The following is a 17796-nucleotide window of genomic DNA, read 5'->3' as shown; positions in this document are numbered from 1 at the left end:
AGTGTAGATTCTAAATTGTTAAAATCATGACCCCCGGGGGTAGGGCGGGCCTACAATAGGGAATCCAAGTTTTACATTGGAATGTATAGGAAAAAATCTTTAAAAATCTTCTTCTCAAGAACCACTGAGCCAGAAAAGCTGAAACTTATGTGGAAGCATCCTTGGGTAGTGTAGATTCTAAATTGTTAAAATCATGACCCCCGGGGGTAGGGCGGGGCCACAATAGGGAATCCAAATTTTACATTGAAATATATTGGAAAAAATCTTTAAAAATCTTCTTCTCAAGAACCACTGGGCCAGAAAAGCTGAAACTTATGTGGAAGCATCCTTGGGTAGTGTAGATTCTAAATTGTTAAAATCATGACCCCCGGGGGTAGGGCGGGGCACAATAGGGAATCCAAGTTTTACAGTGAAATATATAGGAAAAATCTTTAAAAATCTTCTTCTCAAGAACCACTGGGCCAGAAAAACTGAAACCTATGTGGAAGCATCCTTGGGTAGTGTAGATTCTAAATTGTTCAAACAGGACCCCCCGGGGTAGGGCGGGGCCACAATAGGTATTACAAGGGGGGGGGGAAATCTGGTAAAGAACAGCATGACCAAAGTTACTCAGGTGAGCGATGTGGCCCATGGGCCTCTTGTTGAATGTTTTTAATTGCTTTGACTTGTATTTAAGATATATACTGATATAATTATACTGCATGTTTTAAGTTAATGCTGTTATGTTGGCTAGATTCAGGTGGTTATCAAATATTAAACAAATTGGTTTCCATGGCAAGGATATAATGAAAGAGTTAGATTTATTGAATACTAGCTAAATATTACAAAAATATAAATAAATTGATAAAAAAAAAAATTAAGAAAATGAAGAAAGAAGACATATTTAAATGTGAAATTGAATATTGTTTATGGTCAGTTATATGTTAGAATATACTGTCTTGCGTACTTTGGCTTCTCGTGTGTTTTATACAACAAATGTAAGTTATTTTAAAGATGCATGTGCTTCCGACTTGATCTATCACTTTAAGAGGTTTAAGGGTGAGCAGAATTGCCATTAAATCTTTCCCCAAGACACAGATGCCTTTCTTTACTACTGGTTTTAAATTTGTATTATCCGAATTTTACAGCAATAAAATCTCGATTAAAGAAGCTGAAACTCAAAGTATTATTATTATTCTATACAGAGTTTCCATCTAGGAAAATCTCATGTCAACACCTTCAAAAATCAATAGCATCCAGAATTAAAAGATGGGATTTGACAGAGTACCACACTCTATGAATGTGAATGAGCTTTCATTATGATTTAGCATATTGAAAATTCTTCTTTTGTTCATTTGGAATTTATGAAGCTTACATGTAATTTTATATTAAGATATCTACTTGCATTCACAAATAGATTTGAATTAAAAAAAAAAAAGTCTTGAAGGGTGTTAAAATTAATTCAGTTGTGACAAAATTGTGTCTTTACAAGATATGTAATTAATTAAATATACAGTTGAACTTCCTTATTTTGAGCCAGGTGATATCTCAAATATCAGGGATACATATTTCAAAGTGATTTGGAAATCCAACCACTTATTCACCCCCCCCCCCCCCATTTATTGCATAATCGGATATCTCGGAGTTTAATCCAGGTGCTATCAAGCTTGAGATGACAATGTTGGACTATTCATTGGTATGATTTCTGCTCACTGACCCTTATTCTGTCATATTAGTTGGACTCTGAATTTCCATGTTGGGCCTTAATTAACTGACATAGAGGACATTAGCTTCATATACTCACACTTAATCATATTATCCACATGCTTTTTCCTCAGAATTAATTTCACCTAGCAACATATTGACCTTACTGGATCCACCAAAGAGTCAGTGCTTCAGAACTTAAACATATACTAAATCTGCAAAGGGGTCAAGAACAACCTAGTCACCAAATTATAACCTGAATTTCATTATTAAAAAATATATATATAAACACAAAAACAAAGGTGAACCCTAAAAATGATAGTAAAAATGCTGAACTAGTGAGTCATTATATACATCTTTTGAACACACTGATGATGTTTCATCTCATCTGGATGAAGAAGGAAGCCACCAATTCTGAAGTAGCCATAAGCCCAAAGCAGTGTTTCCGCTAACCTTGAAAACCAAGGGTCATTATGACCCTTTGAAGTAAACTTTTGGGAGTCAAAGAGAATTTTTGAGGGTCAAAATATAGAATGCAAACCGGTTTGCCCTTGACCATTCGTGCTGAGACGTTTCGCTCCAAGACGATTCGCGCCAGATGTATCCAATGATTTCTTTTAATTAAATTGTAATTATCCCTTGTTAGTAGTAATTATTACCTTTCTAGTGACTTTGCATTATCTTTATTATTTTAATGACTATTACTATTTTGTAGGGCTGTGTATTGAGCAAAAAATTCGATACCATACGATATTTTATAATGTGATATCCGAGATATTGGATTCTTTAACAAGTCTATCAAAAAAGTCTTATAAATCATTTTATGCATGCATTTTTTAAAAACTAATTGTTTTATAACCCATTTTGAAGTTCTTGTCTCACTGCCGTTACAAATTACCTTTCAAATTCAGACTTTTAATGACTGTAAAAACTAACATGTTAAAATAAAGTTGTCTGTGTATTCTGTAATATTTATTTGTGTTATCTCCTTAATGATTATATTATTATTGATCAATTTTACAATATATTTAATTCAAAACAGTGAAAATATAACCTTTGTTGATTGAAATTGCCAACTTTTTCAGACAATTATAAGAAATTCTGCCTGTCCGATATGTAATGGAAGTTATTTTTTCAATACAATACATTCTTAAATATCGATATGTAATGATATATTGATACAGCCCTACTATTTTTGTATTGTCTTTGTTGAATAAAGTATTACCATGCCACACAATGCATTTTTTATATTTTGTTTGAAGAATCTACTGATCTGAGATACATGTCTGTTTTGAGCAAATGATATTTGATTGTGACTGTACACTTATATTTTATTCAAATTAACCGACCCATACACATATGATACGCACAAAGTTTTTTCATTATTAAAAACAGCAGTTGGATGTTTTTCGATTAAAAGAAGTACTTTCTAAATTGGATATAAACTACTTAAAAATTATTGAAACATATTCTCAGGCCCTTTATAACATATTTCCATTTTTTTTCGGGGGTGGGGGAGGGGGGGGGGGCAACATAAATATAATTTACACAAAGTCTACATATTAAACACACTATTCAAATTATTATTTTTATTTAGGCCTAATTAATACATCCCTAGTTGATTTTGATATATCGATTCATAATTAATGCTCATCTCAAATTTTAAATATCATCTTTAATTGAGAGTCACCAAATTAGTTTTAACACCTTAGAAAACTTAATTAGTCGATTAATTATGATTGCTGAATAAACATATTAATTATATCTGCATGAGGATAATTTTTTATTAATTTAACTTGAAATAATCTGTAAGCAAAAAATAAACTTTGATAAATTTTTTTATTCTAATTTTTTTTTTTTTAGAGAAAGTCAATATTAACTTTATTGTAAATAGATATATATAAACATTGATAATATTTATAGATAATATTCTTTTAGATTAATTATTATGCGTCAGGACACTACTCGGCGCGAAAGGTCTTTAAGGGCGAATGGTCTCGGGGGAATCGTCAATAGGTGGGAAACGTCCTGTTACCAAAATATATCCTGGTTTTGCTTTCAGTACTTATATTAGCTATGCTTTCTAAAATCGTGATTTGATGTTTAAAGAATGAAGGTAAAATATTATTGTACTTCTTTTATTTACACATTATACTGATTCTGTCATTTGGGTTCACGGGATACATGTCAATCAAAAGAGAACATCTGAAAGTTGTTTGAAAGTTTTGCAAAACTGTTGATGATTCGAGCTTTGCTCACCTTTTTATTACCATCATTAGCCTTTTTGACAAAGCAAAGCTGAAATAATATGTTTTAATGTCAGATGCAATATTTTTTATTCAGACTTCGGGTTTTGTCAAATTCATGTATGGCATATTTTTGATAAGTTCAGACTAACTAAAATTAAAAAGATCTTTCTATTTGTTTTATTACTTTATATAAAGATAGGACTTTCCTGTAAATTACACAATTTAAATCAATTGCGTTTCATAGATATTAGAAATTTAAAACAATAACCAATTTATTTACCGACTCCGCATTTAAATATCAGACACAGTTTAAAGTCAATTTAACTATAGAAATGTGGGATTATTTAAGTTCAAAATCAGTGAAAATTTTAATTTGAACATAAGTAACAAATATCCTGTTCATCTACACTCAATCTCGTATTTTTATTTTTTTAGCTCAGATACACCATATATAGCTGTAAGAATTAGATAGATTGTTCAAATATTTTTAAAATAGACTGTTGATGTTGAAATGCTGATTTCAATCACTTCACTTTGAAATTAAAGCAACAATTTATTCCTAGAAAGTTGGAATGATCAATTAATTAATTGCATGTTTCCATCAAAGCAACAATATTGAACTCGATTTTTAAAATTTGTTTTTATATTTTTTCTGCATCATGATGACCCTTTGGGTGATGTTTTAGGGGGTAAAAAGTATTTTTTATGTGTAAATTACACAAAAATATGCGTTAAGGGAAACACTGCCAAAGTGAAACAAATACTGCTTAAATGAAGCATCTTTTGATAGATATTGCTACTTGTCATGCTTGACATGCTGTATCTGACATAGATACAGTTGAACTTCATTATCTCGAACACTAATATCTTGAATACCATGGATATGTCGAAGTGATTTGGAGGTCCCAACCACTTATTCTTTATGTATTTTACCCTTGATATCTCAAATCTTTGGATATCTCATAGCTTTTTCTCGGTCCCATCGAGTTTGAGATATCGAGTTTGAACGTATTTCTGAATGAGAGTCCAGGATGAAGTTTATGCAATAGGTTTAGTCAGTAGTTCTCAGGACTATACCAGGTCCTAAACCTAATTATATATAATGTATGTGAATAATACACACTAATGCAAACGTAACTTTGTTTTCTAAATGAATGGCAATAGATTAAGTTTTAAGAGCAGTTCCATTCTTTAGTAACTATTTGAGCCTTACCAGGACATTTATTATTAATTTTCCGTGATATTGCATCCTGAGATGCATACTGATTTAAGTGTTCTTAATTAAATTATAAAGACGATGATCATTAAAGAATGCTTGGTTTTTGTCTTACTTCAAACACTTCTTTTTTCCAAGATAATTAACTCAAAGCCCAATATAAATCATATCACTAAAATATTGAACAGTCTTTTATTACAAAGTTTCAACTTCAAAGATACATTTATTAAGAACAGATATGTAATATTTGAATATTTTTAATGTATTTAACAGCTAGCATGCATATATATTTAACCAATGGCATTGTCCTTGTGTTCTTGCAATAGATTTTGGTGAGTGTGCAATTTAGGTTTCTCTGCAATTACTTTAAAATGATTTGGGCTGAAATAAATGCTTTAAAAATCAGCAAGATTTCTATGGGATATTTCAGTTGAAATCAGAAATTTAGGTTATATATTTTGAAGGCAGATTCTCTATTGGTTTAGAGCTCAGAATTTTGGAAACAAAAACTATATATATGTATGCAGTCATGCATTTCTTATTATTAATATATATATTGGTTGAATAAATTTTCATTTGCTTAATTGCTTTTTTTTTCAGACAAACAGGCTGTAGCAAATTTAAAGGACTTATCGCATGATTTTTCAAAAATCTTAATTTTATGAAAAATATTATCTACAACCTTGTTTATTAAAATTCTGAATACAATAAACGTTGTTGAAAGCGTATTTTAAGAGATATTGAGAGTTGAAATTCAAATACGGCAATATGCATATTTCAGTCGGATTTCGGCGAAATACTGCTCTGACGTCATAGGCGACAATTCAGTGATAGAGAGATGAAAAGTTGCACACTATTTACGGAGTTATCAACTACAAATGCAGCTTATTATGAAAAAATGCTGAAAAAAATTAATTCCTAATGTGATTTTCAATTACTATAGAAACATTAACTAGTTCTAAGGTGTAAGAATTTTGAGATATTTTCGTTTTTTATTCGAAACATTTAGAATCTGTAGGTCTGATTACGGCAATGTTTCGTGATCGGAAAATTATTTTTCAAGACCGCCATCCTTTACAAAATATATGAAGGCATACTTGCATAAATTAATATTATGTTAAAAACGAAGAATAACAAAGTTATGTAATTTAAATTTGTGAATCAAATAAGTTCACACATGTGATAAAATGACAAATCAAATTGTATTGTTATGGCGAGTTTCTTCGTCTTCGCCGCGTCTCCCTCGCTATCGTCACTGCTATTTTTACAATGTTAACGGATTTTTCAGATTATTTCTTGAAGACAATTCTAAAATATAAGGTTGGATATTAAAAATCATATCGATAAAATCAGTGATTTGGTCGTCCATAACGCAGAAAATTCAGGTTGTATCGCGTATATCTTAGTAAGATTTACGTGAAGAGCTGATCAGCCATTGTCGCCTTTGACGTCACAGGGTCACGTGATCGCTATCTAATTAACTTAGATTTTTAATTCAGGGGTTTTCATTTGAGTCAATAAATGGTTAATTACCGCGGTTTATCCGCAGTAAAAACACAAAATTTATAAACTGTGGTCATAAGGAACGTTTTACGCTTTTAATTTCAAATAATTTAGAAACATGCAATAAGTCCTTTAAGGCTTTAGTATTTAGTTGTTTCTGAATAATTTAATGCTTTCTCTTAGTACATGTAGTAATAATAGGCAAAATATTTTACACAAAAAGAGTCATCTTTTTGTAATTAACCTTTGAATGCCAAAGCAACACTTTATTTTTATGTTGTAAATAAGTGATTCTGTGTTTAATAGCTGTTAAAATTTTCCCTCTAAGCTATAAAAGGTATGAATATTGTCTAAGGTTTCAGTGTAACTTTCAAGATAAATTTCTTGTTTATGACCATTGCATTGTCAATTGCATAGCAACAAAGCACATGAAATGTACGTAGCAGGTCTGTTGTGATCAATTATGAATATTCTCATTAGAAGTTATTACTAAGAGTACAGGGATCACTGACATTACCTTCCTGTAAATACAATCAATGCTGAAGATCAAAAGGTCATTATCTACCTCTTTTCTTATTAATTTGAAATATTAGTCTAGGAGAACTCAATTATTACCAAAGTATCAATTTTATACTTTCCTATAAATCTTTGATCTGTGTTGATCAGAGAAGATATTGAAGCTCAAATTAACATTCAATGAGGACTTGTTATACAAGTGGCAATTATTTTTTTCTGGCTCAAATGTTCAAGAGAGAAACTTTGCTTATAATGCAACACTGGAGAAGGAGTTTTATATTTTATTTATTATAATGCTTATATATAAGTTAGTTAATTTAAAAATGGAATAAAGAGGTACTGCAGTAGATTGTTCAATACTTAGTTGCTAGTATTTTACTTCATTCTGCTAGGTATCGTGATGGAAGCCTCTTTAGAGAGTTGATCATTCACTCTCACACAGATGAGCTGATCAAAGTTCCCACTCCTTGGGAGATGACTGGCCTGATAACTCAGGCATTTCCTTTTTACAGTAATGAAATATTTACAGTTTTATCTGAATCAAGCATATTGTTGTTTTTGTAGGGAAAGAATGCTCAGGAGATGCTGTACAAAAGATGCTGCCATTTTCTACAACGCTATTTATTCCTCATTTGTTTCAACAGTTACCTAACAGAACAGGTTTTTTTTCAGTCTCTTTAGCTTTTCATATTACATTTTTAGTCAGCAAATAATTGGAAAATTTTAAATTGTGTGAAATAAAGAAAAAAAAAGAATAACAAACTTAAATGTTGTCATGCTGTAGAGGATAAACTTTTATAGTGAGCATTCTGACTGAAGTTTTCTCTGTTGATTGTCCAAAACTGAATTAAAAAAATTAATGAAATAATGTTTAATTAAAGCATTCATAGGTAAAGGGATTGAATTTAGAATTGGTTAAATAAAGAATGGTATTAAAATCTGGAGAAATACTGATGAGATCCTTGAAAAATTGTTTTTAGAATCACAAATAACAAATTACTAAGATTATTGACAATTCAAAGGTGTTTGGGGAAAAATTCAAACACAATTTAAGATCTTTCTTTTTCAAGAAAATTACAGTTTTGTCAGTTTAATGAATTTAATAAATCAATTCTTTGAACAATGCCAATTTTTGCTGTTTCATGCTAATCAATAGCCAGATTAAATTAGTTGCAGAATTTAGGACATATAAAGTTGCACTAAATTATTTTAAGAATTTCACTGAACATAAAGTGGGTGGTATTGATTCAAGACAACATTTTCAGATCTTGTATAGCAATTTACATGCATTTTAGTTCCAAAAATACATGTAGGCATCCAGCAAGGCACACTAGTTTGTTTTTAAGCGGGCTGGCGGCTGCCAAAAAGGGGTACATCATTTGTCCAGTTAACTCTTCTTACAGTTTTCAAGATGGGAAGTTTAATTGTACAATTATGTCGTAGATGTGCATAGTCCCTTGATTTTGAATTTTTTTTTAATCATTTGTGGTGAAAATACAAGTTGTTGAACTTACTCATTTTTATGCAAAATATGAGCATGGGTGCATTAATATTGCTGCGGTGTCATGCTTACCTAGCTCCTACAGTTTTCAGAACAGAAATTTTATAATTTATTTGAGAAATACTCAACACACCAAAGAAAACCCAATTTTGCTGTCCCATTGACAGCTTTTCCATTGTAGTCAAGAGCAGGTGCTTGAAAATCAAGTGCAAGGCCTAATTCCTCCCCTCCTCAAATACAGCACACCAAAAACTCAGCATGTCCAATTTTTTCATGAATCTGGTAAAATCAAAAAGTTTACACATACATGTAGCTCACCTGAGCCAAATTTAGGCTCAAGTGAGCTTTTCTGATCGAAATTTGTGCATTGTCTGTCGTCGTTGTCATTGTGAACTTTTTACAATTTCATATTTTTCACCAGAACCACTTGGCCAGTTTTAAATAATCTTGGCAGTCAGAGCACCCTTGGGTGAAGGAGATTCAAGTTTCTTGAAATGAAGGGCCACACCCTCTTTCAAGGCAAGAAAATAAAGAATTTGGAAAAATTGAAGGCATATTTTAAAAATATTCTCAAGAATCACTGGGCCAAAAAAAAAGAAAATGAAAGTTATGTGAAAGGTTTATTAAAGTGTAGGTTCAATTTTGTTCAAATCACAACCCATGGGGACAGGATGGGGACATAACAGGTGATCAAACTTTTATATATATATATATATATATATATATAGGGAAAAATCTTTAAAAATCTTCTCAACACAGCAATACCATGATTAGTCATATAAGTATGGTAGCATCCTCGAGTACTGTAGATTCAAATTTCTTTAAATCATGAATCCCGGGGTGGGGGGGGGGCACAATAGGATGATGAACATTTAGATAGGGATCTTTAAAAATCTTCTCAATATTGCAAAGGCATGATTTGGAAGCATCCAAGGTAATGTAGATTCAAGTTTGTTCAAATCATAAACTGTGGGGGTAGGATGGGTCCACAATAAGTGATCAGAGTTTTACAAAGAATTGTATAGGGAAAAATCTTTAAAAAATATCTTTCTAAAGAGGAACAAAGAGATGAATAGTAATATTGATAGGGAGGCATCCACAGGTAATGTAGATTCAAGTTTGTTCAACTCATGACCCAGCAGGTAGGGTGGAACCAAAATTGGGGGATCAAACATTTATTACGTAGGAATATATGGGGGAAAAGATCTTCTCTCAAGAACAGCAAAGTCATGATTAATCATATTAATATGGAAGCATCCACAGGTAATGTAGATTAAAGTTTGTTCAAATCATGACCCCTTGGGATAGGGTGGGGACACCATATGTGATCAAACATTTACATAACAGGATAAAAATGAGCTGATCAACTTAACAGCAGGGACTATTAGTGATTAAAGTGAGCATTGTGGCCCATGGGCCTCTTGTATTTTATCTTCTTAAAAGATTCAATCCCAGTCTAGTGCAGAAATGCCCAAATTGGAAAAGAGGGAGGGGGTTGGTTAGGTATTATTTTGCTTGAGTCATGTTTTAACATGAACCACAAATGAAATACTGATATGAAATGAAATACTGATATGAAATGAAATACTGATATGATGCCAGAATTAAGAGATCCAAAGAATGTATTATTTATTTTGTTGTATATAAGTGCGAGTAACTAATTTGAGCATTAAGGATAGACAACAGCTGTAAGATTTTAAGTAACTTTTCATTAGTGTTTGCAAATCAAATTAATAAGAAGTTTGAGTAATAGCATCATAAATACTACCTGACAAAATTTTCTTTGATTTGACAGTTTTCCCAGCGATTTCTCAAGTCATATTCAAAATGGAAGAGACAACATCCAGAGATGATCAGACTATTGGAAAATGTCCATCACCCTAATTCTCATGCCCCACTGAATTTGGTGCTGACAGAGAGACAGTTCCTAGTAAGTGCTGCTTGTCTGTAATAAGTCATGTGAATTAATCAGCATGACAATAAGACAAAATTGTTAACAAGCTATTATTTGAAGAAAAGTGGTAAGATATTATGTAGTAAGCCTCTTTAAAAGAATTCTGATATCTACAGTTATGAATGTAACTATATTGCACAGGAAACTCTGCACCTTTTTATTTAGAAAAAAAAATGTTCTGCAAAAACCAGTAAACTTTGTGAATTAGGTTTCTGTAGTCTAGAGATAATGGGATTGCTTATAATCCATTTTGTTAAATAGCAGCTGTCAAGCATGTTTCTTGTGCATGGAGCATTACTGATATATAATTTGTAATTGCATAAAAAGTTCCTTTAGTTCAAATAAGACTTAAATGAAAACTCCTCTTTTTCTGGAAATGATGGAATTACTTGGAAAACAACTTTAGAAGCATATTTAAGATCTGATTTTGGTCATTTCTAGTACTACATCTGATTTATATATACTTGTTCATGGTTCTCTTTGTTCACTGTAAAGATTTTACAAACTAAATATATGTGACGAAGAAATGTCTAGAGTACCGGTAAATTTCATTTGGATATGAAGGGTAACATAGTGTCGATGGTGGTTAAATTGTTTTTACAGGTGCGGATCCAGGAATTGAAGTTAGGGGGGGGCGCAGAAAGTAGGCAGGGGGTCTGGGGGCCACCTTGAGGCCCCCAGTGGGTCCAGGGCGAAGCCCTGGTGGGGGTCCAGGGGGCGAAGCCCCCGGAAGCTCCTGGATTCTAGACATTTTGTAGGGTAAAAATGAGATCTACCAAGTAGACATTTTTACATTTTCTTGACGAAACTATGATTTACGCTAACTTTGACAGTTTTAGGGGGGGCATGCGCTGGGTGCGCCCCCCCTTAAATCCGCCACTGTTTTATGTATCTAGAACGTGTTTAATGTGTAGTCTCTCTGAAGGACTATAAGCTATGGTATCTGTTATGTGTTATAATAAAAGAATTTTTTCTACTTGTAAACTAGGGGAATCATTGTAGAGCTTTGACAAATCTTGGCAATTTCTGCAAATTTATATTACCTTTCAGCAAAAAAAGGCGACAATTCCACAAATTCGGCAAAACCACTGTATTTCAATTTGGCATTATGTTACCTGGATCACCTGCACACAGAAAAAAATTATATAAATTATACATTTATATGTTTTTTCAAAAGGATGATGTGACAAAACTACTTTCTGCGGCCCCTTTTTTAAAGATGAATTATATTTATTCTATAACGATTTTGATAGTTTTCAAACAAAAGTGAATAAATGCGACACCTTTTGAATAGTTTCAGTAGTTCCAACACATGTTAATTAAAAGGATTACCGCATTATCTATGATTTTTTTGACACCATGAGAGCAAAATTCGGCCTGGTTTGTGACAATAGGATCTTCTATGAAAAGAAATAGGCAGGTCTTAGTACAATAGAGGGGTATGCATGTCCGAAGAATCTACCTTATATGACTATTGTTATTATTTCGCACATAGTTGCTTACCGTGAACAGTTGTCCAATCGGATGACTGAATGACAAAACATGCTGGTTTACTAAATGTTTACATTTTATCACAAACACGTGTATTAGGTCAAGTTACACATTATCTCTACTACATTTCAAACTTTTAATGGTCAGCAATTTTTTTTTTTTTTTTTTTTTACATGATAATACGTATGGAACATCAGTGTTTACCGTTTTGGGTCGAGAAATTCACAATGAAACATGTACATGTATTCACAGATTCTCGGGAATATGTATAGCCAATTGCCCATCGGCGCTTTAGAAAACTAAGAAATTATAGGATGTATATTTATTTAAAAAAAATGTTTGTAATTATGAGCATGGAAATTTTAGATTCGTGACTAATCTCAAATGAAAAAAAAAATGTTTATCGGAAAACAAGAAAAAATATGCCTTTTTTACAAGCGTTATATTTCCTTAGAATTTTTGTAGGACTCACTCGTAATGCAACTCATTTAGCTGATTGGTTGGTTTGAAAGTCAGGCCGGTGCCTCGATTAGCATATGAATTTATTCTTACGTCAGAAAAAATTGTTTCGTCGATCTGTTTTACGATGTTTTAAACACAACATTTGAGCACAGTTAGGTACAATTTTCTCCTTTCACATATAGGTAGATTTCAATAAAATACAGCGACCATCCAAAGGAGAAAAATGTACCTACTTGCGCTCGTATATTTTAAGGGCTTTAAAGAGTGGGGCGGGGCCTAAATTCAATGGGAATTGGATGTAAACATGGTACCCCTACTCAAAATAAAGATAAATATCTTCCAAATTATGTTTCTATTTTTGGTAAAAGTAGTATTCCATGCAGGTACACATATCAGTGATTAAGTGGATGCAAAAATTAGAGTAAAATTTAGATATTTTATTTTTTTGTCAATTTACCGGGGGCTGTATAATTTTATTGGCACATCATCCTTTGCATAAAGTAATATGCCATAGAGTTTGTATCAAGAAAAAGTTGAAATAATTATGGTGGCAGTAATTCACTGTGACATTAGAGAATGCAAGGTATTTTCCCACTTTCATTGATTAAATGAAGGAATTTCAAGTCAATTAATTTTTATGATTTTGAACTCTTGTCAAGACTCAGTATCATTGTACAATGTCTAAAGCAATGCAATCAATGAATCATTCAGTAAATAAATACATTTAATTAGAGAGTGTAAGTCTGTGCGATGTCAGTTGTGAAGGCAGCAATGAACAAGATTTTTTTTTTCTGCAGTACACAATCAAAAAATATAATGTAAAAATACCCCTAATTCGGTCATTATTGCTTATTCATTACTTTTTTGGAGAGATATCATTTCTATACCATAGCAAACTACTGGTATAATATAAAGATGCAATTTGGTAAACTTTCAGTTTACTTCACTTAAGCTGAAGGCATATTCTCTATAAAATGGGCCAATATGTTAAACTTGCCTCAAATAATGATGAGCCTAAATGTATTAAATCCATTAATTTTATTTATTTACTACTTTTAGAAGTGTATGTCTCCTTTGAATCTTTCGGAGTGCTCCTAAAAGCATTGAACTTCTCAAGAGACAGGAATTCATATCATATGCACTTAGGGGCTGTAGACAGATAATCAATCAAGATACTCTCTGATAGATTTAATGCAGATCTGTTCTTTACTGAAAATGAATGTTTTGTAATTCATCTGTGTATTGGGTTAAGATTCTGTATGGTATTGTTTTCAATGTGAAGTACGTACAATCTACTGAAGAATGCGCTCGGGAATATCACAAATTTTGATACTGTATTTTGACTGTGGTTTTTTTTTTGTTGCTTTTGCTGTTATTAAATTCGCAAACTCTGCCCTGAGCTACAGGTCAAACTTTATGAGATGCTTTTAATTAAGTATTTAAAATGAAATATAAATTTAACGATTTTCTGAGTTTAACACAAAGGATTTTTCCCCTTGTTCTATATCCTGCATCTTGAGAGAATTCTAGAAATGGTGTAGATCTTTTTTAAGGTTCCAAACATTTAGAACTTCAAAACCCAAACCAGAATGACAGAATGACTATTATGCATGAGAAACATGGTTTAATATTTTTTTTATACTTTTGACATTAAAAAATAAAATTGAATTATGATTTGTCTGGAATTATTGAAGAAAGGGGGGGGGGGAGAGAGAGAGAAAAAAAACCTTTTGTGATTTAGCTACAAAAGCTGCAATATGTAATATTCAATTGCCTTGTTTAATTCTGCAGTTGTGAGGTAAAAAAAAAAAGAAGACAATGTGTTACTGCTCCAGTTCAGTGGTTTCCTTTCAGAATTTCAACATTTACTTGCATTTGATCTCAAAACTTTAAGTATCTATATGTATACTGTTTATAATTTAAAAGATTGAAATTTACAGAAAATGTTTATCCTATCAGGTGGCAGATGTATACATAGGATTGGACGTGATGAGTACACAAATGGATGTCAGAGTGCCTAACTTTAGAAAGCTCAACCTCAAAGGATTCTCAGTTTATGGAATGGCTCAGCCTGCAAGAGATGTAAATATACAATCATTCTGAAAGTATTTTTGGATAAGATAATCTGAAACAAGAGGCCCATGGGCCACATCGCTCACCTGAGCACATTGACTAGAAAGAAGCAGAAATTAGTTCAGTATTGAACAAGGGAGGGGGGGATGCTTCTATAATAATATGACTAATCATGACTTTGCTGTTCTTGAGCAGAAGATTTTTTCAAGATGGTTCCTACGTATTCTTAAGCAAAACTTTGACCCTCTGTTGTGCCCCCAAACACTGGGGCTTACTGGTAGTTGTTCTTGAGAAGAAGATTTTAAAGATATTTCCTATATATGTAACGTGTATGATCAGGATATTACAAGGGATATATAGGTTTTCTTTTACTCTGTCTGAGTTAATGACTGGAATGATTATTAAAACATCTCTGTTTGAGGGTATATCATACAGTACTTAAATTTTCTCTTATCTAGAGACAGGGACTGGGTAAGGTACTACTACATAGAGTATAAAATAAACTGATAGAAGCAGCTTTGTTGCCCAAAAGCAAGAGAAATAGGATGATCAGGATCATCAGGGATATATAGGTTTCTATATATTACTAAAAACAATATTAGAACTCTGTAAAAAGACTTTCATAATACACTGTTTAATGCAAGAGTCTGATCATCTCCAGTCATCTGTGTTTTTTTTTTTTTGATGATACAAAAACATTTCTCTTACTTAAGCTGTGTTAGAATGGATAATACTTATGCCTAAGCAGAGCAAAATCATGGATTAAATTTCATGTTATTGTCACAAAGAGTGCTCTGATTCTTGTTGTTTTCTCTTTGAAACATTCTTCCTACTGACAAAACTGTAACAAATTATAGTTGAAAACCCCCTATGAAAACAATATTCTGCCAAAGAAAAAGCTTTGATACGTTTTAATTACAATGTAATTATAAGAGAATGTTTTACACCTTCAATCATGATATATTTTGTGTACATTAACCAAGCAAAATGAGTCGGGCATCAAACAAGATTTCCAGTGTTGTGAGAGCGAGAATGAACAAAAAATGGCGGTTTCCGGTAAACATAATTCAAAATAAGGAACAAATTTTCTTTTCCTGTGAATTTTGGTGTACCGCCGTGAGCCCTTCAGTGGTGTCAAAAATACATGACATTTTGTGTACAGCCGTTACATATCACATGTATGTAAATGACCTTCATGTACACTCTCTCATAAGCATAGCTATATCGCCTCTGCAACTTGTTGCATTAGGAGATTACTGTTGCATGAAAGATATAATGTGTCATATGATATAAGCACTTTTTCATTCTTTTTTTACATTTTTCAACAGTGAAATACTGTAATTTATGCATGGTATAAAATTGATAATTTCAAAGTCTGAAATTAATTTCTGAGCAATTTATCATCTATTTTCATTTCCTTCAGAAAAAGTGTTTAAGAAGATAGAGTGAATAACCATCCTGACACTCCGATTAAAACAATCAAAGTTTCTCCAAATTGTTATTATAATCCTGAGTCAGTTTATGATTACAATTTTCAATCACAACCATTTACCTAATATGATGTCAAAGCCTACATCACTGCATTATGATGAAGTATAGTTATTAGTACAAGGGGCAAAACAGAAAATTCATGTATTGTTTTTGGATATTGAATATATTACTCTCATGAGACAAATTTGTTTTGTTAGCTCACCTGAGCCGAAGGCTCAAGTGAGCTTTTCTGATCACATTTTGTCTGTAGTCCGTCTGTCCGTCTGTAAACTTTTCACATTTTCGACTTCTTCTCCAGAACCACTGGGCCAATTTCAACCAAACTTGCCACAAAGTATCCTTGGGTAAAGGGGATTCAAGTTTGTTCAAATGAAGGGCCACGCCTTCTTCCAAGGGGAGATAATTAAGAATTCGTGAAAAATGAATGGCATCATTAAAAAATCTTCTTCTCAAGAACCACTGTGCTTGAAAATATGAAACTTATGTGGAAGCATCCTCAGATAGTGTAGATTCAAGTTTGTTCAAATCATGACCCCCGGGGGTCGGGTGGGGCCACAATGGGCGATCAAAGTTTTACATAGGAACACATAGTACAAATCTTTAAAAATCTTCTTCTCAAGAACAGCAAAGCCATAATTGGTCATATTTATATGGTAGCATACTCGGGTAGTGTAGATTCAAGTTTGTTCAAATCATGACCCCGGGGGGTCGGGTGGGGCCACAATGGGCGATCAAAGTTTTACATAGGATCACATAGTACAAATCTTTAAAAGTCTTCTTCTCAAGAACAGCAAAGCCATAATTGGTCATATTTATATGGTAGCATACTCGGGTAGTGTGGATTCAAGTTTATTCAAATCATGACCCCGGGGAGTCGGGTGGGGCCACAATGGGCGATCAAAGTTTTACATAGGAATATATAGGAAAAATCTTTAAAAATCTTCTTCTCAAGAACAGCAAAGCCTTGATTGGTCATTTATATGGAAGCATCTTCAGGTAGTGAAGATTTAAGTTTGTTCAAATCATGACCCCTGGGGGTCGGGTGGGGCCACAATGGGCATTCAAAGTTTTACATAGGAATGTATAGGGAAAATCTTTAAAAATCTTCTTCTCAAGAACAGCAAAGCCTTGATTGGTTATTTATGTGGAAGCATCTTCAGGTAGTGAAGATTTAAGTTTGTTCAAATCATGACCCCCGGTGGTAGGGTGGGGCCTCAGTGGGCAATCACTGTTTTACATAGGAATACATAGGGTGCATCTTTAAAAACCTTCTTCTCAAGAACAGCAAAGCCTTGATTGGTCATATTTACATAGAAGCATCCTAAGGTAGTGTAGATTCAAGTTTGTTCAAATCATGACCCCCGGGGGTAGGGTGGGACCACAGTGGGTTATCAAAGTTTTACATAGGAATACATAGGGAAAATCTTTAAAAACCTTCTTCTCAAGAACAACAAAGCCATGATTGGTCATGTTTTTATGGAAGCATCCTCAGATAGAGTAGATTCAAGTTTGTTCAAATCATGACCCCTGGGGTAGGGTGGGGCCACAGTGGGCAATCAATGTTTTACATAGGAATACATAGGGTGCATCTTTAAAAACCTTCTTCTCAAGAACAGCAAAGCCTTGATTGGTCATATTTACATAGAAGCATCCTAAG

General features: G+C 32.7%; 1 protein-coding gene across 1 annotated transcript in view; it reads left to right on the top strand.

Annotated features, from left to right (window-relative positions):
• The window catches only part of LOC133206229 (paladin-like), an 89800-nt gene that overhangs the window by 57532 nt on the left and 14472 nt on the right, over nt 1–17796 (top strand). Inside the window, exons 10-12 of the mRNA XM_061342180.1 lie at nt 7732–7827; nt 10464–10598; nt 14535–14657. Coding sequence (XP_061198164.1) covers nt 7732–7827; nt 10464–10598; nt 14535–14657 — 354 coding nt within the window. The remainder of the gene's footprint in view (nt 1–7731; nt 7828–10463; nt 10599–14534; nt 14658–17796) is intronic.

Source organism: Saccostrea echinata, unplaced genomic scaffold (genome assembly GCF_033153115.1).
Source record: "Saccostrea echinata isolate AGI-Se365-2 ecotype Australia unplaced genomic scaffold, CSIRO_AGI_Sech_v1 ptg000002l, whole genome shotgun sequence".
NCBI lineage: Eukaryota > Metazoa > Mollusca > Bivalvia > Ostreida > Ostreidae > Saccostrea > Saccostrea echinata.
The sequence above is the reverse complement of the archived record's forward strand: the minus strand, read 5'-3'. Positions and strand labels throughout refer to the sequence as shown.